Source organism: Acipenser ruthenus, chromosome 22 (genome assembly GCF_902713425.1).
Source record: "Acipenser ruthenus chromosome 22, fAciRut3.2 maternal haplotype, whole genome shotgun sequence".
NCBI classification, from domain to species: domain Eukaryota; kingdom Metazoa; phylum Chordata; class Actinopteri; order Acipenseriformes; family Acipenseridae; genus Acipenser; species Acipenser ruthenus.
In genome coordinates, this window is record NC_081210.1 from 11,151,940 (window position 1) to 11,176,224 (window position 24,285).

At 39.8% G+C, this 24,285-nt stretch overlaps 1 protein-coding gene across 1 annotated transcript in view; it reads right to left on the reverse strand.

The window, feature by feature from the left end:
- LOC117431310 (ras-related protein Rab-26-like) overlaps positions 1-24,285 on the reverse strand; it is a 111,007-nt gene that overhangs the window by 13,710 nt on the left and 73,012 nt on the right. The window contains exon 5 of the mRNA XM_034052110.3: positions 1,917-1,969. Coding sequence (XP_033908001.1) covers positions 1,917-1,969 — 53 coding nt within the window. The remainder of the gene's footprint in view (positions 1-1,916; positions 1,970-24,285) is intronic.

Below are 24,285 nucleotides of genomic sequence, written 5' to 3' on the forward strand. Positions count from 1 at the left end.
AAATTCCATGCCCCTGACGGAATGGGCAGTGAGCTTTCTGGAGGGGGCAAGTTGGCCAGCTCCTAGGCAGTGGTGCATGTGTCTGCTATCCATTTGGACCTCCTTTGCTTAGACAGGCCTTGACCATGGGACTTTGTCCCAGATCAGACAACACATTGTCCGGACTGCCTCCAACTTTTTGTCCTGTCAACATAGCACGCCAGGGCCCGTACTGGGCAGAGCGTATGGAGCTGTAGCTCCCTGTCAGACTGGAAGGAGGTAGAAGGAAGCCTCCAATTCCACAGACTGGTTGAATGCCGAGATAGTGTTCGGCAAAAGGCAGGATTGGTACAGAGCGTAAACCTTGTCCTGGCCTCTGTAAAAATTAAGCAGGCTCTCACTAAGGAGAAACCCTGATGAAAAACAGGTGGCTATTCTCTAGACTCTGTCGTCTGAGAGAGTGGACAGCATGTACCTGGAGTCCCATTGCACTCCCAGACAGGAGGCTGTCTGCAACAGTGTGAGCTAGCTCTTTGCACAATTCACCTGTGCTGGAGACTGGGCACAAATGAGCTAGTCGTCCAGGTATTTGAGCACTCTGATGTCTCAGAGTCTCAATGGGGCCAGAATAGCTTCCATGCAATTCAAAAATGCACGGTGAGCTAGAGAGAGGCCAAATGGCAGGACATGGAACTCGTATGCTGTTCCTTGAAAAGCGAACCGCAGGTACCTCCTCTGCCTTGGTCTTAGGGGATGTGGAAATACGCGTCCTTGAGGTCCACTGTGGTGAATCAGTCACCTGGCCTAATTTACTGCAACAGCTGCTGCATGGTCAACATTTTGAACCTCCGTCGACTCAGATACAGGTTGACCTGTCTGAGGTTGAGGATTAGTCTGAGGCCACCATCCTGCTTGGGCACCAGGAAGTATGGAGAGGGTGTATTGTGCAAATAGCCCGCTTTTGCAGCAGAGCTGTCACCTCCTGAGACAGTACCGCAGCATCTCGTGGGTCCGTGACTAACGTTGTACTGCATTAGAATAAGCCCAGCAGATGTACTTTCTCACAGAAAACAGTAATCGCACAATTACAGTTCAAATAATAATAAAATAGTTTACAAAAACAAAACTTTTGTTTTTAATTCCTGATGGAGCTAAGCAGCCTGTGAGGAGAGCACAAAGTCAGCCGACTCAAGTTGCTTGGTCCTTGAGAAGGGGCAACAAGATCTGCCGGCTTCACATGGGGCACAAGGCCGCTGTGGGATGGAACAAACAGCAGGCTATGTGCAAAAAATTACGTGTAATTAGTAAAACTACAACAACGTAAATAATGATTGCATTAATCAATGTAAGGTTCAGTCCTGCGAAAGGAAAAATGATGCTGGTGTCTGTGCGTGCAGTCTTCTTATGCCCTCGGGGGCGGGCATGACTGCATCACAGGCACTGGTGAGCAGCTTTGATATACCTATTCAGGTTCGGGGTCTTTAGGAAGTAAACACCCATACGATAATGGTTACATTTCGTAATTGATAGAGAAGTCTTAGAAATATATAGTGCTACATTTTGAACACATATTGTAAGCAAAACCTATTTTGGTGTACAAAACACAGTATCTTCCGGTGTTTTATACGAGGTAATAATAATTTGAATTCAGTTACATAGCAATGTGACCGTAGTCACAAGTTTGACACAATCTTTAAATTATTCTAATGTACATTTTTAAAATAAAGCTAACCTCCAGTTTAAAACATGCATTCAGTAAAGATGAAGTGCTAAAAAGATGAAGTGCAAAAAAACAAAACACAATTACAGGCTTAACAATACTGAACCTTACCCCAGGGGTAAAGATCATTATATACCAGACATATTGTCTTTTCTGTCATTGTGCAACATTAGTGCACATTTAAACCAGCATTGGATAATAGGAATATCGCTCTTACTTGGATGTTGTCGAAAGAAGTTTTGTTGGTTACATCGTAGAACAGCAGCAGTGCTGTGAAGAAACAAATAGAAGGGAAACATTATAACACTGTCAAATTTAAATTTCATTTGCAGGTTTATGTTTATACAGTAACGTCACTGCCATTAATGGCCAATGAATGACAGATCTTATGAAAAACAGGTAATAGTACAAAATACCGGAGACATTCAAGTGAAACATGCCCTTGGTGGTATATTGGTACGGTGGTCAAACAAAATCTTAGATTCAACAAACAAAATCCAAAATAGATTTGAAATCAAAATGCCCAGAAAATGTGTTTTAAATTATGTAAAATGTAGTTTTAGCGCACCAAAATTTAGCTATTTTGTTCTTGGATTTGAGTTATGCTCTCTACTTACTTTGAGCCTTCATAATTTAAAAAAATAAAATATGTATACAAAAATAATTCTCAGCTAGATGGCGGTTTTAAATTAAAAGGCCAAAGCTTTAAGCGTAAAAGTAAGCCTCCCAAAAACACACCTCTCACTGTGGGCAGACTGGCAAGGGTGGCAAGGCATAGGCACAGTCCGTACTGCTGATAAATGTGTATGTGTCACTTTTAAAGGCATGGGTTTTGTGTACTATATACTATAAAAAGAAAGAAACGACAAGTACATGTTAGTAAAGAGATGTGTTGAGACTAGGAGAGGGAAGGATCCAAAATAACACCTGGGTTTCTTGTAGAAGGAGAAGGAGAAAGATTGATAGCATCAAGGGAGACAGATGAGTTGAAAACTGCAAAGTTCATGAGCAACACAGCAGAACTCTCAATAGGCAGAATCGCCAGACCACTGGTTTGCCCACCCTAATATTGGTGTTAAAAATATTCACAACTGCCAGAATGGACCAAAACACAGACTGCACTTCCAAACTTTCTATTTAGAACAATACATTAGTGTACTTGCAGTCACACGTTATTTTTTTATTTATTAATTTTTTTAAAAATAACTTAGTCGTTGCCAATTAGTTTTTATTATTTTCTCCCCAATTTGAAATGCCCAATTATTTTTTAGGCTCAGCTCACCGCTACCACCCCTGCGCTGACTCGGGAGGGGCGAAGATGAACACACGCTGTCCTCCGAAGCGTGTGCCGTCAGCCACCTGCTTCTTTACACACTGCGAACTCACCATGCAGCCGCCTCAGAGCTACAGCGTCGGAGGACAACGCAGCTCTGGGCAGCTTACAGGCAAGCCCGCAGGCGCCCGGCCAGACTACAGGGGTCGCTGGTGCGCGGTTAGCCGAGGACACCCTGGCCGACCTAACCCTCCCTCCCCCCGGACGACGCTCGGCCAATTGAGCGCCGCCTCCTGGAAGCTCCCGTCCACGGTCGGCTGTGGAATAGCCTGGACTCAAACTCGCGACGTCCAGGTTATAGAGCGCATCCTGCACTCTAGTGAGTGCTTTTACTGGATGCGCCACTCGGGAGCCCAGTTACACGTTATTTTAACACATTCTATCGATCATGTTTTCAATACACCAGGGCAGGGGTGAAATTCTGCCAGTACTCCATACAGGGACTTATTTTAATGCCTGTACTGGGTACTGGGACTTATTTCATCTGCCTTTCAACCAACACGCATGCATTCCGTCCACTCACACAGTCCACTAATGCAGCGTTTCTCAAATGTGCTTTCAATCAGCACAGTGTATGCTGCTTGCATTTTGTTTCCTCATTCTGCTTCTCTGTCTATTAGCTGCTATTGGCCACCATTAACATTAGTAAAATCACTGCATGTTGACTGGCCAAGCTTTCATTCTGATCAGATTTCATTTTGGCGTGCGTCACAAATCTCTGTCCATTTTGCTGTATCACTGCTCATTGGTTGATCAACGAGAAAGAACTTTAGCAGTGCGATGTGAAAACTTCAGCATGGAGTAATATTTTTTTAAGTGCAGAGAAACTATCTGCTGCACATGAATTTGAACGCAAAAATCCAAGTAATATTATAAATAATTATCACAGAGGGTTTTGCCTTGCCCCGATTTCCTTGCCAGAATTTGCGTGAAAGTTTCTAAAATGGCAAGTGATGTGTGGGACAGTAGGGATTAACATTAAAAAGACAGGCTCAACAAAGTCCTGCTTCAGATTTAGCGAGCGAGTCAGAATCGGCATACAGATGCAGGTGTGCTTCATGCTTTCCAAACACTGGCCCAACTTGCAAGGTCAATGTTAAGTATAGTGATCAAAGTTTTGTTTTTGATCCTAGTATTTTCTGTTTTGAGCACTGTAAACAAATAGGGAAACACACAGAATATATTACTGTAGGATAAGTAATAAGTACAAAACAATAACAGGGATGTATGTTCTTATCCAAGGCTATTATTGTAGCATGACCAGGTCCTGTTGTAGATGAGTACCCAGGGTCTGAAAAGTAAGGCCTGGTACATAAAAAATTTGAGGGGTATTTTAGCCTCTATTGTATCATTTTTTTTTTTTTTTTTTTTTATAAAAATGTTTTATAACATCATCATTTAAGGTTTAACTTAAGTGTTATATTTCAGTACATGACAGTGATACATGCAGAGGGTACAAAGCTTTCAATATTTTCAGCTTCTTTGTTTATGGTGTTAATTGTTAAGGCGTATTTTGTATCATAAATGTATTGTGTGTACACCAATACATTTAAAAAATACTTATTCATTATTTACACCCAGCTGCGCATATGAGTACCTGTACTTTTGTGTTGAGAACTTCACCCCTGCACCAGGGCATACAGCATAAAATGTAGTATGTGAGTGAAACCCCCAGTTTCCACACAGATGCAAATTCTCATTTATGTTAGAAGAGTGTAAATATACATATTTTTTGTCACTTAAAAATAAATACAGCAAACTCTTTATCTTATTGACGCACTACCTGTTACACTGCATTAGGAACCTGGCAGCCAGCTTAGTTTGCTTCCGGCAAATTATTGAACACACTGCATAGAGCTGCATGATTTCTTTCAAATGTCTTCAACAAAAAAGACACCAGCTGCATTGAAGATTGGAAATATTTCTGCTAAAGATCGCTCTGTCCAGTACAAGAAGGGGACATTTCATGTCTGTTGCTTTTACATTTATTTATGTTTTTTTTTTTTTTTTTATAATTCACAGATGGTGAAAATAGAATGTCTTTAAAAGGTGGACATAAAAATCGAAATATTCTACAATTTGTATAACTTCTGCATGTCGTCTTTTTGTTGCTAAACGTGCAAAATCTGGAATTCATGTCCAAGAAATATTACAAATGCTGAAACCTCCTTTAAGTCTCTGGGAAATATCTATTTCTTATCAAAACCATTCTCTGCCAAGTTAGTGTCTGTGGTTATTGTTCGTGATTCAAATCCATATTGCTTTTACTAGGCCTACTGTTATCAACTAAAAATAGATAGCAATTTAAATTTAACTTACACATTTTAATTTTTCCATTTTTGTAACTGCATTATATTGCTGCTCTACCAGGGCTGGCTGTACAGCAGCGAGAATGCAAGAACAGTAATGCATTATCTCTGTTTCAACATATAGTACAACATGCATTTCCTGTTCTAACGGAAAAGATGACTACATAAACACAGACAAATCATGAAACTCATCTGCCTCTGGCTTGTTGGTCATTACAAAGCAGTGGCTAGTTTGCCCCAGTGTTTTAATTTGATTTAAAACAGATATTGAAAACACTGTGCTTGTGTTGCCTGTAGCACTATTGTTATTCTTGACGTTGATTCATGGCTCCTGCAGCGTGCTGTACACAGTAAAGATTGCTCCAGCATTTGGTGGCTTATGGCTTGCTGTGTAAGAAATCAGCATTCAAACAAAAAGCATCTGTCATGTAGAAGAACTGTTGCGTGTATATTAGTCTGTGTTAGTTTAGAAATGCCTACGGCTTCACTTACAAGCTAACATTTAAACAAGCCATCAGTCACTAAAGTACAGTTATGTTATGGCATTTTTTTGTTTCTGTAGTAGCCTATTTTCTATTACAGATGTCTAAACACATTAAAACCAGTGTACACAACTGCAACACTCTTTAAACCCATTTAACAAGATTTATTTTCAGACTATAATGCACACCGATTTACAGAAGCACTGCTGAGCGCTGTACACAGGATGTGCATTATATATGAGCCACACGGTATACTTGAGAATCAGATGTCATTTAAATGAAACCATTTGCTCTCCCATCATCAAACTGAGTTTCCCCAACTAATGTAATATTCTTTAAACAGCTGTCGTAATTGAGCACAGTGAATGCTGCTCTATTATTGAAATTCCCAGACTAGGAGCTAAAGAATCACTGATCACGTAAATTAAAGAAGCTTGTGCATTGTTTCCAAACAGTTTGCATTCAAAACCTTGTGATTGAAGTTCTGTCAGCCCCCTAAGTGCATACTCAATGACTTTTAAAACAAACTGGTGCTTGAATACACAATGGGGTTTCATCAATATTGCAACAACCTGATTTTTCATGCCAGTCATAAAGAGTTTTGTTCAATGTATTTGTAAATTTAAAATTAAGTCACCCTATGCAAAGTTCCAAGAAGACTACCTTTTCAAGTAACTGTTTTTATATGACGGCTGCTTTAGTGAGACTTGGTGGGTCCTTGTGACAGAAATACAATGATTCTTGGTTGTAAATCTCCCTTCTGACCTGTGAGGGTGCTAAGCAGTGAGAACAGAGTTCCCTGGACGGGGTGGCCTGACAGTTCCTTCCCAGGGTTCAAGGGAAGTCGGCCAGCTAAAAAGGGGGTGGGACTCCGTTGCATTAACGCATTGACCCGGAAGGGAAACGACGTGGCAGCCGCAGATTGGAGAGACGGTTGCACTCGTTTACCAAGGGGTCATGTGTGACAGCATAAAAGGGGGCGGAGAATCACAATCTGTTCCTTCGCTTGGTTTATGCACTGATCCTAGAAGGAATGCACGAGACCCCAGCTGTACAACTATAAACGTACCGTGAGTGTTTTTTTGTTTGTCTGTAATTGTCTTGTCTTGTGAATTAATAGACGGCTAACACGATTCCAGAGCTGTCCTTGAGGGCCAGAACAAAGCCAGAACAGCACTTCACCATTGTCACAAATAAACTTGTGTCACCCACCACGAGCACTACTGCACACACCCAGGACTGGTGACCATGTATGTATTATTGTGGGGCGGATATTGTTTATTATTTGGGACTGCATTCCCCTTGTTATTTACCCAGTGCAGTACATTTTGGTGTGTATTGCTGGGGGATTATTGTTTGGTCACCAGACCTGGAATATAAAATAAAGCCCTTTTCCAAACGGATTACAAATCTCTCTGTCTGTTTCATTTACGCACTCGTGCAGGTGCAGGAGTGATGAAGTGCGAATTAAACAGACAGAGCCTTGTAATCCAGTTTGGAACAGAGAACTTTATTTTATATTCCAGGTCTGGTGACCTAAACAATAATCCCCCAGCAATACACAACAATGTGTACTGCACGGGGTAAACAATAACGGGATTGCAGTCCCAACTAAGAAACACAATAGCTGACAGTAGTGCTCGTGGTGGGGAGATACAGTTTATTTAGTGAACGGCAGTGTCTAGGTAGTTCAATTCCCTGATCCCTTTCAGCCCCATGCACTGAAAAGCGAAGCGAAGATATTTCCTGTACACAGGATGAATAGGGACGTGAAAATACGCATCCTTTAAGTCCACAGTGGTAAACCAGTCGCCCGGCCGGACAGACTGGAGGATGTGATGATATGTTACCATCTGGAACCTCTCCCTCAAGAACCCGTTGACGTGTCTTATGTCTAGGATGGGGCGAAGGCTGGTGTCCTTTTTTGTCACTAGAAAATACCTCGAGTAGAACTCTTCTTTTTGGGTTCTATGAGACAAATAGCTTTTTTCAGAAGTAATATATTTAATTGTTGCCTGAGGGCCAAGACCTGGAGAGGGTCGTTCACGGATGTGACCATGATCCCTCGAAAAGGAGGAGGTCCAGAGCAGAACTGTAGTGTGTAGCTGGTGTGTACTTTGGCGAGTACCCAGGTGTTTGAGGTACAGGTGCACCAATATTGTAGCTGGTGTTGTGTGAAAGGGTGGTTCTGAAGCCGCAAACCTTCAGGGGCCCTGCTGGGGCTGCTGAGTCTGGGGTGGAGCCTGCTTTGGAGGCTGTTTAGGGCGGCGTTGGAACTGCCTCCCATAGTGCTACTGCGCTAGGGCCCCACGTCCGGCGATGCCTTAGGTCCCCACATGGCGCAGTGGGGACTGGAACCGTCCTTCCAAGGCGGCCAGCGGGGCTGTGTGTTTCAAGATGCTTGGGGCCAACACTGATCAATCCCAAGAGGATCGTACCTCCTCCAGAAAGTCCGGGAATACCGGAAAAAGCTGGGGTTAGCAGTCTGCGCCTTTCTGAAAACAGAATGGCACTGTTCAGGTGCTGCTGTACAGGGAACCTGGAGGAAGTTGGAGGCTCGCTCCATAAGCGCCCGAACTGAACTGGACGGAAAGGTGACATCAGTCTCCGAGATAACCTTGAAATTGGAGACCCTCCGTCTCCTCTTGTAGAGAGGACTCGCCATCCCAGGAAGCCGCAATTGAGAGCGCATTCTGATCCTCTCCGTTCATCACCAGCTCTGAGACGTCTGGAACAACCACTGGTGGGGCAGGGGTCGGCTCCGGGGCAGGTGCCAGAGATGGGGCTGGGGCCTGAGCAGGGGAAGAAGCCTGCTGTTTGGCCAGATATTCTAAAACCTGGGCCATCTGGCTCTTCAGTTCAGAGATATCTCTTGTTTGCCTCGAATGTCTCGCTCGCTTACTGCTCCTCGAAGGAAATCGTGAACGGCTGCGAGACCGTTGTCATTCCTTATTCATCTTTTTTTTTTCATTGTATTGAATGGGCATTCCTTTCTCTATTGTAGTCAATGTGCATTCCATTTTGTCATTCATTTTAGTCTGTCCTGTTTCTGGGACACTGTACAGGTGCATGCCTGTACAGTGTCACCTGACCTGTGACAGGCATACCCCAAAAGTATGGTTGTTGGTCGTCTTCTTTCAGGGAACCGGGGTTACATCCGTAACCTTTCATTTATGTTCTGGCAACTTCTCAGCTGTGGACTGTATGGTTATTTGTTGCCAATGTACGAAGTGGTACCACAGGGCTTGCATTTCAACACACACCACAAAACTTCCCAAAGACTTCATTTGTAAGACATGCTTGTAAATCAATATATTTGCGTTCGGGATAATAAAATATGAGCTGTTATTTCTTAGTTATCTGTAGTTTTACTAGTTTTTTTTTGCTATTCCAAGCCTCATTCCGAGGATTCCACATTTCATTCCACTTTTATTTTGTACATTACTTTATTTGTGAGAAACCGTATTACAGGTTTTAAAGTTTATGTTAGGGATTTTAAGATCCAAGCTGTCATTCCTTATTTATCTATAATTTTACTGTTTTTCCGGTATTCCCGGCCTATCATTCCATGGAAAACCGTTGTCATTAGAGTAATTAGTACCATGCAGAACGGGAGATAGAGATTAGAGATTACTAAACATAGAGAATAATTAAAGTATGTTCTTGCTGATCTTGGTGATTGATTGCTTAGAATCAATTGCTTCCCCCAGCAGGAAGACACAGACTGGTAATTTATTAAAACCATGTGTTTGTGCTGATAATTGGAAATGACATGTGCTCATGGGTCAGTGTTAATTTGATTTCTTTAAGTCAGACCCTTGCAAATTAATGATGACATTGTACACAAGCACCAGGGTGATACATTAATATGATTAATATGTCTTCGACTCCCAGCACGAATTATATCCTTTCCTGTTTCAGCCATGCCATCGCTCACCCAGCCTGCCATGTAAACCTATATATTGGACATGCAGTCAATGTACAAGAACAAAAAGAACTTCTGTCAATCTACGTACTGTCCCTAATTTCTGGATCCAAATTGTTTTGCACAATAAAATGTTGTCTGGCTTTATAAGCTTGTTGCATGTTAAAAGATGACTGTGTGTAATTTTGGGATGTGCTAAATAAACATGCATCCATTAAAGGGGGCAGGTTGAGATTTTTTTTTTTTTTCAATCAATATTTTGGCAGAATGTTCAACAGAAGATGTAAATAACTGATTTTATGCTGTTTCCCCTAGACAGGATTATCTCTGTTCAACTCCCAAATCTGTGAGATCAGCACTTTGTAGATATTGTACGATATGAAAGATACACACATATTGGTTTGAACAATCGCTCCGCCCCAACTTTTAGCTGAAAGTCAGATTGTCACCATTAATTTCCGGTTTTTAATAACCATGTGCAAATAATGCCTGAGAGGAAATATCACGGCTCACTATCAGAAGTAGTTGCTCTGTGCATTGAATGATTCAGGGTTAGGATTATCTTCGGTTCGGAAAACGAAGACGCAGAGTTCAGCGGTTTCGGATCCGATGATACAGACTCCGCAGTCTGATTGATTACGCTTTCCTGTTACGCTACAATCCATATTTTGTATTTATTATTATTGTGTCTCAGGAACCATTTTTTTGTTTTTAACATTTTAATGCTATAGTGCTACTTTGGATGTTAATTTATTATTTCGTGTTGTTTTCACACTGCAGTTTCTTACTTGCAGAGATTATGTAAACCCCTTTATTTTAGCAGACCAAATATTTCACACGTTTATATATTTTTTAAATGTAGCGACTTTTATTTTAGCATTTTTCACGTACAAGTGGTTTTTCATGATGTGGTTTTGCACTGGACACTGCAGCTTTAAAGTTTAATGTTTGTTTTCTGAATAGATTTGAAATGACAAAACAGTGGACATACTGCAGCAGCTTTGAATTGTATTTCACCAGTCAATAAATATGTTAACTGCACTTCTTGATTCTTTATCATGACTGTGCTCTACCTTTGAATTTTAAGCATGCCTAATTGTAAACGTAATCTAATGTTAAATACTCCCTCGGCAATAATGCCTGTAGTTTTGCCCCTGCCTGAGTCAAAGTCCCCCGTCCCCCTCCCCCATCCCACCACCACACACTTTTTCCTTAATGACAACTTTACATCTTGGCAGAATCCGGTATACACTTTTTAGTGATTAGTAAAAAATGGAGAACACCTTTTTGCGTTTGTCAGTGCTGCACTTCCATGGAACGCAGATAGATATGAGTTGCTTCTGGAAGCTGGGGGTCTTTCAAAGTATGTTTTTGACGGCGTTCCTTTACGTGATATGGTACTGCACAGAAGAATCTGCACCTCACAATCAATCATTTTTCTTCACTAGTGGTTTTGAAAAGATACCATTAAACAATCTAGTTCAGCCATAACGTCTGTGTTTTTCATGCAGGACAATTTGAGATATAGGAAATGGTACTACTGCAATTATTTTAGCATCTCAATAAACTGTAGGTTAACTATTCTGGTTTGAGACCTGCAACTTGAAAATGAATTCAATTTTAAGAGAAAAAAGGAAAATATGAAATGGGTTTAACAGACAAGGATAGCATAATGTGTTGACCTTTCTAAATTAAGTCTTAAGTTTTACCATTACAGCACAGAGGGGAAATCGGCATTCCTCTGCAAAACCTACTTTTCCTACAACAAATCTCTTTGCACTTTGTAGTATAACCAAAGAGCAAACATCACAGATCACTGCACCGGTACATGTTTCTCTACAGATCAAAGGGAAGTTAAGAAGGAGCACAATCGGCATGCTCTACTTAGCAAAATTGAATCAAAGTGGAACCCCAAAAGATTTCAGAACTGCAAAACAAGGTTACAGTAATTTACTATGCAATGCAAATGGGATACATTGCATTGTGTATCAAACAAGCTTATGGAATACTGTGCCAATGGGCAGCTTTCTGATAACGTCTCAACTACTGCTGCTCATTTAATCTAAATTCCTGAAGATTAACCTTTTCCGTCTGTGGGGTCTCGTTATTTTACTGTTGTTCCTGATGTGCAAGATGACAAAATGTCTTGATGTAAATATATTGTTTCAAACTGTGGTCTTTTCAAATTGTTGTGTAATGTGTCACCAAATCAATTAAAGTGTTGACATAACCCTACAAATGCATGAAACATCTTTCTTACAATACAATTTGTCATTTACTTCTTTGTAAGTATTTTGAGATTTTAAGAGCTGTTTCTAAAACTGAAGATACATCACAGACAGAAGTAATGAAAAATTCTCTGGCTGCTGCTGAAATCCTGTGAACGGGAGAGAAGGAATCTGAGCTGCAAATCTACCTTCTGACTAGGAAGGGCGCTAGGTAATGTTGATGGTACGCCTTCACAGGGATGGGCCGACTCGATGGTAGGATGGAACAGGAAGTCATCCATCTTGGTGAAAGGGCGTAGCTGTAAGACTGCTAAACAACTCTATTATGATCAGCTGGGTGGTGCATGGTGATTGGACAGAGTGTGGCTCCTTGCTGATCATAGGGAGGAGGAGACGCAGCTACCGGAGTAAGCTGAAATCTAACTATCCGGAGTTGTTTTGTTTTGTTGTTGTGTTTTGGCAGATGGAGACTTGGACAGGAGCCGAAGCCGCGGAGCCAGCACGAATACCTGGAGCACCTGCAGTGCCATACTACCAAGCACTTACCCATCACCAGCACTGGATTACAACCGGTTTATTTCTAAAACTTGTTTTGTTTGGGGACTGTAAACCTGCCGTGGCAACCCCTACCGTTATTGGTATAGGGAGTAATTTTTGTTTATTAAAAACGGACTTGTTTGCAACCTACCTGTTTGTTTGGAGATTCCCTCACTTCTACACCACTCACATCCTGACAAATCCCATCTGCAATCTATATTTTATCACTCAAGTGTTTTTCTCTTAGATGATAAAAAAATGTAGTGTTTGTTTGCATTTGAAATTCTTGGACAAAGATTAACAGAACAATGTCAAATGGCCATTTTTTACACACAGCAAGAACACTGTAGGAACAATTTAATAATTGATAATCTAATGTTTATCTGGGTTGATTAGTTCTCTTACTAACAATATTTAACGTGTTACAAAGATCGAGGATTTACTATGAACACACATTCACGCGCAAACACAAGGAATGTTCAATCAATAGTATTATTTTATTAAGCACACAAATAATAAACAGAAATCAGAAAAGTCAGAAAGTAAATATCTTAGTTTAAGCAAAAAACACAATTCAAAAAGTGTGCAAACTAAATAATTAACAATCCAATTCTATGAGAATGTGTTACAATTAATTAATTTTGTTCCATGAAAGGCAAAAGCAACTGGAATTATACTAAACAGTTCCTTGAAGCTTACACTTTTGGTCCGCTGGTTTGGAAACTCAATCTGTTGAAGTGTCCAGTACAAAAAGCTCTCCTCTCACAACAAAGTCTTCAATCCCACTTCGGATCAAATTCGGACACAAAGCTTTCAATTCTCGATAGAATCAACAAACAGCTGCAACAAAGTCTTCAGTCTTCAGTATAGGATCCACAACAGCGCCCGTCCACTCTGTCCTCTTCACTGAATCTTTTAGCTATGCAGGTAGCAGGGCACAGTTTATTTTGGATACTGTGGTTTTAGGTGTACAACAGACCCAGACTGGTTTGTCTGATAAGTCGCTGTAAGTTTTACGGCAGTCCTCCGGCCGGGCCTTAGTCTTGTTGCTTGTGGTCGTTGACTCGCTAGCAGCTGGCTTCCTCATCTTGGGCCCGTTTTTAGACTGTCCGCTCAGCCTAATCCACTTCAGGCACCGGTCCTCTAATCAGTAGGTCACATAGTTCAGTATGTCTGCCAGGAACCAAGGGAGCAGTTTGCTCTTTTTCCTAAGACACAGCAGTTTGCTTGTTTCCTGAGACACAGCAGTTTCATTAATTAGTCCAGTTATATCACTAATACACGTTCATGTATTATCATATTCAGGGAATATGTCCCAGAGCACTAACATTGTATTTGTGTGCCTGTCAAACTTTATATGGATTTATCAACAAAAAACATGAAATAGAAAACAAATCATAATACAAAAGAAAACCAACTATCAACAAAGTTCTATCTAAAACTAACAATGATGCTGAAACAACTGAGAATGAAAATGAATCTTCCAGCAAAGAAGAACATCATACACTATATGCAATGTAAACTACCCTAAACAACCATTAACCATAATCAACACACAAGAAATACCAGTGAAGACTATGATAGCTTCCGGATCCAGTGTGAACCTACTTGATGAAACTGCATACTGAAACTTGAAACATATGATGAAGCTAAGGAAAGCAATCATCAAAATAACACCATATGGATCCACAACAGCGTTAGAGCTGAAAGGCAAGCTAAACACAATTGCAGAAAACTCACATCTGCAACATTCTCTGTAGTGAAAGGAAACAATGGATCACTACTCAGCTACCACACAGCATCAGAACTAGGACTGATTAACATAATCAATTATATACCAACGACAACACTGAAGAAATGTATGTCAATGGAGCATCCTCTAATTGCAGCACACTCAGACTTATTCAACGGAATAGGTAAACTAAAAGACTTTCAAGTCAAACTACACATAGACACATCTGCACAACCAGTAGTACAGCCACACAGAAGAATCCCTTTCCACATCAGAAAGAAAGTGGAACAAGAACTGGATCACAACAACTGGGAATCAAGGAAAGAGTCACTGGCCCAACACCATGGGTTTCACCAATCGTGGCAGCACCAAAACCCAAGAAGCCTGAAGAGGTAAGGGTATATGTTGACATGTGTCTTCCCAATGCAGCAATATTAAGGGAACGTCATATCTCTCCCACAGTGGATGACATAATACATGATTTGAATGGAGTTACTGTTTTCTCCAAGCTGGATCTCAACGCAAGACACCATCAACTGGAACTTGCACCAGAATCCAGATATATATACTTTCTCCACACATGTAGGACTCAGACGCTACAAACGTCTACATTTTGGCACGTCATCAGCTGCAGAAGTGTTTCAAAACACAATACAGGTTGTCTTACAAGGCATGTGAATTTAACAAAAGCTCATTGGAACTGTATGGTTCCGTTGTTTTTTTTAAAAAATGGAGAAACTCCAGATCCGAAGAAAATAGATTCCATCAACAACCTCAGCGCACCAAGCAATCCTAGTGAAATGCAAAGTCTCTTGGGCATGGCAAACTACTGCACCGGGTTTGTTCCAAACTTTGCAACCATCACTGACCCTCTTCAAGGGCTCACAAAGAAAGACACAACATGGACCTCATCTCGTTTCTTATTTTACAATAATCGCATTTCACCCTCTGATGACTTGGAGGTGGCATTCTAATAACAGAAATGGAAATTTGACCAAAATAAAAAGAAATGTAACAAAATAGCAAAAAGCTTGTATTACCACCGATGCAGTACGTGTATTATTGCGTTCACGTGTTGTTTGCAGGTACTCAGCATGCAGGGTAAAAAAATACATCCTGCACGATAATTAAAGTGAAAAACCAAATCCTTCATCGCACATTGTGCAGCCCTGGTTTATACGTTTACAAAAAAATGACCTTTCTACAGATTATTTAAACATCCTGCAAAACCTAAAAAGACACAGTACTCTGAATTCACTATTCCCATACCATTTTGCAGACACAAGTCAAGTTACTAATCGCTTAAATCACTTAAAGATGAAGTCACCTATGGAATGGCCGTTTCTCCTTTAAATATTGATGCCATTTTGTAAACAAACTGCATTAATGCGTTCCTTCCATCTTACAATGGTCTGGGAATGCTGCCATGGAATCAAAGTTTTTGTATATAGTAAAACTTTGAGAGAGGCCTCAAATAATGTCTTAATCAGCAACACAGTTCACAGGTTCAGGTCTCACTGCTGCAGTTTTTTAATTATTATTATTTGCAATAAGAATGTGATAGAAAAATAATTGGTAGCACTAGTGAAATTTTAATGAAAGAAATCCAGAAAACAATGAGCTGTGAAACAAACCCTACAAACTGTCATTTAACACAAAGCCACGACCTCACACTTGCACAAAGTAAAAAAAAAAAAAAACACCTGTGTAATTGTAATTGTACAATGTAAGTGATTAATTACAGTTCAGTTATGCATTTATTTGTCATAGAATCATTATTCTTGTATTTTCACTTTGTGACCCCATTTGTTTGGAAAAATAAGTGATATTGTATGTTTCTGTATTTCTGTATACTGCAGCATAATTGTAACACAATAACATTGTAATTGTAATTTGCAATTTCAGCAAATAATTCTGCTGTAGTTTTAATTATAATTGACCTCAGGTCTGTCTGACTTACTGACAAAACATACCCATATATTTCTTAAGACAAAAATCAATCCCTTTGCCTGTATGTGAGACTCTTCGATTATGGCGAATGGCTGCTAGCCAGTCTGTGCTTAAGACAGAGGTGTGTTTTGTGGCTGGCAGCCATCTTGGGCTCATGTTAAAATGTTTAATTGTTTAACCCCTTCTTGCTGAGGCCTTTCTGATACTCTGTGCTTCAGGAATGTTGTGATTTTGGAGTCCGCTGTTTTACATCAAAATTACCATATGTTCCGTTTCAGATACCCCAGGCAAACTATATATTGTTATTTTTGTCAGACTCTGAAGTGTTCATTGGTACCAAGTTGGGTGTGGTTTTTGTGGTCATGTGACCACAAAATACAGCTATTATTGGAAGAAATGCTACTTTTTCAGAAAATCTATTATACCTACATCACATTTAGTCCCTAAAATCCTAATGTTTGATGTAAGGCTGTAGACCCTTTTAAGCTGCTGGATGCTCCTACCTCTATGTGTAAATCTTTTCATTGGTTTTGGGGGTTTTATATGCTTTAACATTAGAACCGCCGAGATTTCTGACTACATACAACCGCCGCACCATTTTAAAACGGCTTCGATATGAAAATGAAAAACAAACAACCAGATACAACTTTAACATCATACATAACATTTTCAGAGCAAAAACACCGTATTTACATTGAAAACAAAACTTTTTTTCTTATTTTTTTCAAAAACAGCACATATACATAAACATGAAAAACTGTAATAAACTTCTGTGTAAACAGGTATAGAAAGCTGTATGCACATATAAATTTATAAAACATAAATAACAAGTTTTAAAAATAGCATCAAACTAAAATATAACATAACTTATGCAACGTGAAAGCACTTTGTCTATCTGTCTGTCTGTCTGTTCAGAGTTCTACTACAGCTTTCTAAGTACAATCTATGCAGAAAACACGCTTTTCAACTGTACCAGTGCATTTGCCACAGACTTCCTTTTCACAACGGGCGCAGACATCAAAAGTTCTGTTTTTATTGCATTTAGCAACCTGGCATTGTCTTTTATCCCATGTGCCAGTGGGCACAGTGCTGGCTGAAGGTTGAGGGGCATTTGCCAGCTGGCTTTCGTGTCTCTTATCAAAATGTTTCTGCCGTAGCTCCAGGGCGAGCTGCAAAATGAAGTCCCTCCGAGTGACTGTGTTGCCGGTGCACTCCTTGTACAAAACCAAAGCGTTGATGTCTGCCAGGTCCAAAACATTATAAAAAACAGCCACACCTGTAAGTAGCATAGCTATATCACACTGTATTGTGCGTCAATGTGTATATTTTGTGACAACTGCTAATAAAATAAATAATAGTAATAATAATAATAATATATTATGTGTAGAATGACTTTCATTAGTGTTTCAGCACTTGACAGGCGCATATAATACATTCTTTCACAATGACTTTGATTTTATTACAAAGCCCAGACTAACTTGTCGGCTATATTGTATTGATTTCAATATGCCGCATAAACTGCGGGTCTGACGGTTGAAGAAGCAAGTGCTTATAACTTATTCATTTTTACGATTCTGCAGCTGAAACACCGTATGGGTAATTACTTCAAATATTTAGTAACACTTAAGAACGGACATGCACAAGATATTCACATATGCAGAGATATTTAAACCAGACTGGGAGGAAGTTTGCTTTCACAAAAACAGTGGTAAACCTGTCTCATCTGCAACAAATTGTTTACACACTGTAGCCTGTAGCCTACTACAAGGCGAGCAACCTCAAACGTCATTACGAAACAAATCACAACACATTTTCATCTGAATATCCTCCTGGATCAGACTTAAGGCAGATGCTGCTTTCAGCGTTCAGTAAAGAAGCTGATTTAACAACTCAAGCAAGTTTTGTATGACAAGCATGGAATGTGGCAAATGTCCTTATTCAGATGAATTAATCTTTTTATACAATTGGAGTGTTGGTGCTAGACTAAAAAAAAAGCATGTTTAAATGTTATATTGTAGGTCTAAAATTATTATATTTATATCTTACGTCTTGTCATGAGCAGGCACAGCATCCCTTTCAAAATAAATACAGTGCATTTGGCATCCACAAAGTTCAACAGTTTAATACACGCAGCAGTCATAAAAAAAAATACAAAGAAACTTGTCAAAAAGAATCCTTACAAAAATGTTATGTGGTGTTTTTGCTGAAATCCGGTCAGTTATTGTATTTTGCTTTATAATAATTGAATATATTTTATTTAAAAGTGCGTAATACATACAGTATAAACAGAAATAATGGAAAAACACCAGAGTTACATTTAAAGTTTAGGCTAATACACTGTAGATCTACAGTACAATACAAATGACACAAACTGTAGGCAATGTTCTATCCCTTGTTCTTGTGTAGGTTGCTGTAATCAAGAGCTAGCATAATAGCTACTGTACTGCACAACAATACTAGTATTTAAAATGTTTTGCTCGCAAACATTTCATGTTTTACAGTGTGTGTCTTGCGGCTCTCGACCATATGGAAATGTTGGTATGTGGCTCGTAGGGTCAGGAAATTTGGCCACCCCTGCTCTAGACTGACACCAGGCCACTTTGACTTTTCCACTACGAAATATACAGCCCATGGTTTATATCACCCCAATTTCATGTGCCCAGTACACCACCAAAGAATGAGATACCCTTCGCATAAGTATACCAGAAAGTATGGTTTGTTACCCATAATCCTGCTGAAATCTGAGGCAATGTCACTGTATGTAGTAAAAGTCACTTTTTTTCACAGTATTTGGAACTGTGAATCTGACAGCTTTAGATCCATTATTAAAAAGACAGGGGTTTTTAATTGCTCAGAGTGTCCTGAGTTCACAAAATACCAAATATGTGCACTTTTATATAACTTTTCAGGCGTTTACATGCCATAGACTGACACCAGTCCATTTTGACTTTTCTACTTTGTATTTTGTAGCCCATGGCCTATAGCACCCACCCCAATTATGCCAATTATGTGCCCAGTATGCCACCAAAAGAATGAGATACCCTGGCATAAATATACTTTAATATACTGCACAAAATAAGGATTTTAGAAATGTGTAACATAACATCGCCCTTCAACCGTTTGTTACCCACAATTCCTCTGGAGCCCAAGGTAATGTTGAAAACAGAAACAGAAACCTGACAGAGAGGGACAGCGTGGACAGTAGTACCTTTTTTTTGTAGCTTGGCTTTTCTCCCAGACTGTGGCAGTGTTCGAATAAAATGATGTTCACTAAGCCATGCTACTGTATCCAGTATTTCAGTCTCTGGTATTTCTTGAGTATCAAACACAAGGCTGGAGATCACAGAGGTCTGAAAGTCCAGAAATACGAGCCAATTCTCTGGTGTCATACTTAGGTACACTACATAGACATAGTACAAAGAAATCTGGACCATGTACATGGCAAGCTTCTTATACCATGCCATGGTCTTCCTTGCAGTATTGTATGGCTCCACTATCTGGTCTGACCTATCCACGCCTCCCATGTATTTATTGTACTCCATGACACACTTGGGCTTATTTGCGCGTTTGTCCTGACCTCGCACAGGAACTGCTACAGTAGCCTCATTGTGGATGGTGGTGAGAAGGTACACATCTTTATCAGTGTATTTAACTGACAGCGGTGTTGTGGAAATCCCTTCCTGTTGGGTCTTATTGTACACAAGGCCATATTGTGCACAAGGCCATAAACAGAGGAATCCCTGTGTAAAAGTTATCTACATACAAATGGTAGCCAAGATTTAGGAGAACAAAAACAATATCCAGTGGTCTGGAAGCATGGGGGGCAGCCAGGCGGCTCAATCTGAGAGTCCTTCCCTGTGTTCACTCTGAACCCATGAGCGTACCCAGTGGAGCTCTCACTGTGTTTGTGCAGTTTAGTCTCATCTGCAGCACAACATTGTGTAAATGTACTATTATTTATTTTAGTAGACGCTTTTATCCAAGGCAACTTACAGAGACTAGGGTGTGTGAACTATGCATCAGCTGCAGAGTCACTTACAACAACGTCTCACCCGACATACGGAGCACAAGGAGGCTAAGTGACTAGCTTAAGGTCACACAGTGAGGCACTGAGTGAGTCGGGATTTGAACTGGGGACCTCCTGATTACAAGCCCTTTTCTTTAACCACCGGACCACACAGCCTCTCCCTTGCATGGCTGAATAATGTGTCATGCAAATAGCATCCCTGGGATAATGCTGCACAAACTGATTATTCAAAATCAGGTGCTGTCAATCAGGAGAGGATTATTGGTGCTGATCTGGCTAATTTACCATTCAAAGTGAAATAAGTGAAGTAACAGCTGCTTGGATTTGTGAGGACTGCTGCTTTTCTTAGATGCTGTGGAGAACAGCAATCCACACAAATCCAAGCAGCTGTATCTTCACTTGTTCACTTTGAATGGTAAATTAGCCCAATCAACACCAAAGCTCCTCGTCTGTGTAGAGCTCAATCCAAATAATTGGTTCATGCAGCTGTACCCAGGGATTACTTTTTATGTATTTATTTTAACCCCCAATGTTCTCCCTAAGTTCAGAATGTCTAATTTTGCTCCCTCACAGCAATTCAAAACAGCTCAGGAGAACTGAAGGTCAGTGAACATCTTCCAATCCCACCACCATTCCAATCACCACTATGTTCCTTCCTGGTGCAGGTGTTTTGTCCAAACTCACTTCAGTGAGGAGTCTTCAGACCATGTGACCACAGTTAAGGGGCAGTAGTTTATATCTATAGCGTTGTGCCTAAAAGGGGATCAGTAAGAATGTTATAAAGCAAAGAGGTGAGAAATGGATGTCCAAGCACTGGTTAGTACTCTTAAATACAAAGCCACAGACCACACTACGATTTGAAGTGTGTGTTACTATTAAAAAAATGTAAAGCTGCCTTTTTAAATTTTTTGTTTTTGAATAGCCCAGATAATTCTAATTAGAAAGACACACACACATCATTCACACAACTAGTTTAATTAAAATACAGCTGTTGGGAATAAGCATTCATAGAAACAATCCTTGAAAACAAAAAGACTAGAAAAGGTCATGTAACAGTGTGAGACAACAGCGTTATTCCAGCTCTATTAAGGACCTAAACCTACCCTTTCAAAAGCTTTCAAAAGCTAGCCAGATTGGCAGGCTGAATTAATTGGCAGGAACTTAGAGTACTTAGCTAATACAAATTACTCAGTTACAGTCATTTTAACAAGAACCTCTCATCTACTGTCACTCAAAATCTAGAACAGCTGGGGGTCTGATCACTGGCAATTACTGTAGTGCCATGTTTTCCCCCATTCTGGTATAACTCTCCATTGGTTGAAACTTACTGAACTACACAAGAAGCCAACCACTCCATTCCTACTGGTGCCATGGTGCTCATGGTATTTAAATGACTTGTTGTGGTTTATGACCATGTTCTGAATCTCAGATGAAACCAGAGGAATAAGGTTTTGGTCTGGTTGACCATGGTAAAATCAGGGCTGACCAATTTATTTTTTTACTGGTAATTCATGATTGACATGCCTCAACACCTGCATCAGTGTACATTTATTAGTCAGAAAAAGAACCGCTTAAAAAAAAAAAACATGCTCAGCTTTATTTATTTATTTTTTATTTAAGTGAAATGTTCTGCCCTATGATGAAAAACACTTTGAAAAAATGTCATTTGCATAGTTTTCATAGATCCTTTTAGTTCCTAATGTACCAAACCAGGCAGCCACAGGAGAATGCCTTTCATTAAATCTACAATAACTTTAAAACTCAAGTAGGGCTATATTTGATGATGGCATTACCCAAACCTTTCCTACTGTATATGTGTTTAAAATATGAAACAGCTGCTCCTGTAAAACTAGTGAAGTTTTGGCTAATGCCTGGTATAGTTTTACCTCTTTCAACACTGCAGAATTGTGTAGAAGTCCAGGACATAACTACTCATTTAAGCGTACCCTGTTTGCAGTCTAAAAGACTTCCAGTAAAGAGTTGATTTTAAAACTTTACTCCTCACTTACAAATCTGTGGTTTTGGAGAAGTTGGAAATTAAGTGGATAGACTTAAGGAAGGGCAGACAGACTTAGGGAATTAAGAGGGGAAGCAGATACTTCACACGGAGAGTGGTGAGGGTATGGAATGGGTTACCTAGCCCTGTTGTTGAATCACTGGGATCCTTTAAGACCAAACTTGACAAAAGTTTTGAGATCAATCAGCTACAAGGTACCGGATGAGCTTAGATTGACCCTGTTTGAACGATCGCCCCACCTCAACTTTTAGCTGAAAGTCAAATTTTCACCATTAATTTCCGGTTTTTAATAACCATGCGCAAATAATGCCTAAGGGGAAATAGAATAGAAAAACGTGCCTAGAAGTAGTTGCTCTGTACATTGAATGATTCAAGTGATTTGCTTGCATCATTGATGATGAAGCTTCAGATAACGAAGACGTGGAGTTTGGCGATTCTGGCTCGGATGATACCGAGTGCAGTTTGATTGATTACGCTTTCCTGTTAAGCTACAATCCATATTTTGTATATTATATATATATTTTTTAGACACTGCAACAGCTTGTAACCCAGGCATTTTTTGTATTGAACATTTTAATGCGATAGTGCTACTTTGAATGCTATATTAATTTATTATTTCATGTTGTGTTTTCACACTGAACACTCCAATTTCTTACTTACAGAGATTATGTAAAGCCATTTATTTTAGTGGACCGAAACATTTCACGTGTTGTGACAGGCTGACTGAGTGGTCTGACGTCAGGCAGATGCAGGAAGGAAACTGACACCAAGGAGTACTGCAGGTAAGGTGGCGTTTGCCGTTTTTATTAAGCAAATCACAAAAATAAATCAAAAGTTTAAACAAAAAGAACACATGCTCACAGAGCAAAATAAATAGTTTAAACAAAAACAAATCTTGAACACAGAAATAAATAATAATACAGCACAGGTCAGGCTGGGCAGATTGCCTTCACTGTTCCTATGTTATTTAAGTTTCGATTCTCTTTTCAATCGCCGTCTCTCTGCTCTCGTTCCTCCTCTGAACTCCCACCCCGAGCTGGAGAGCTGCAGGCTTTTTATATTCAGGTGACCATCTCCCGATTATTCACTTCCAAAATTAATCACTTAATTAATTCGGGAGATGGCCACCTTCTGCACGAGTTTTTAAATACTGTGTGGATGGGGCTTCCCATCCACGCTACTAAATAATAAACAAACATTCGGCTACGCCGTCATCTAACATAATAATAAATACAAAAACAAAACCTGCGGAGCCTCGCCGTCATATAAAATACAATACTAAATCATAATACAAAATAAATACAACATCCACTGAACACGGGCGGAGGGGGACTCCGTTCTAAAAATAAATAAACAAATCAAATGTACAGGGCACCTCGCCCTGTTACACGTGTTTATATATTTTTGTTACAAATTTGTGCTTTTGCACTGGACACTGCAGCTTTAAAGTGTAATGTTTATTTTTACCAAATTTGTATTTTCTAGAATGTAGGCAGTTTTTCCCAGTAGAGTTTCTAATAACCTACTCAACTATAAACCAAGTTCATGTTTCAATAATGAAGTTCTCCATTTCTCATTAACCCCAACACTTGTGGCCCACGTGGCATGAAAAGACTGGAGGAATGGTGGCTTTGTATTTCTCCCAGTTCAGAGACCGTCATCTGCTGGCGAGAGTTCATTACACTAGGTGTCCAGACACAATGAGAGGTGCAAGTCCTGAAATTGACACAGACCTGAAGTATCCAACCTCTCCTTTTATTATTACAATCACAGAATGTGTCAAGCACTTTATTTTTCAAAGAAGTGTGACTCATAAAGTACTTGTACTTCTGGCTTAATTTGCAATTATGTTACACATTTATGTTACATGATTCAAAAGAGCCACAGTATAGCTCTAGAATTCCTGCACTGGTCTCCTATTGGAATCTGAACTTTTATACCAGAATAGAGAACAACAATGTGACAGATTGTATTGCTAGTTTTTTTTTTGTTGTTGATTTCTATCCTCTTCTAACTAGATTAAAAAATATACAGAGTGCATAAATT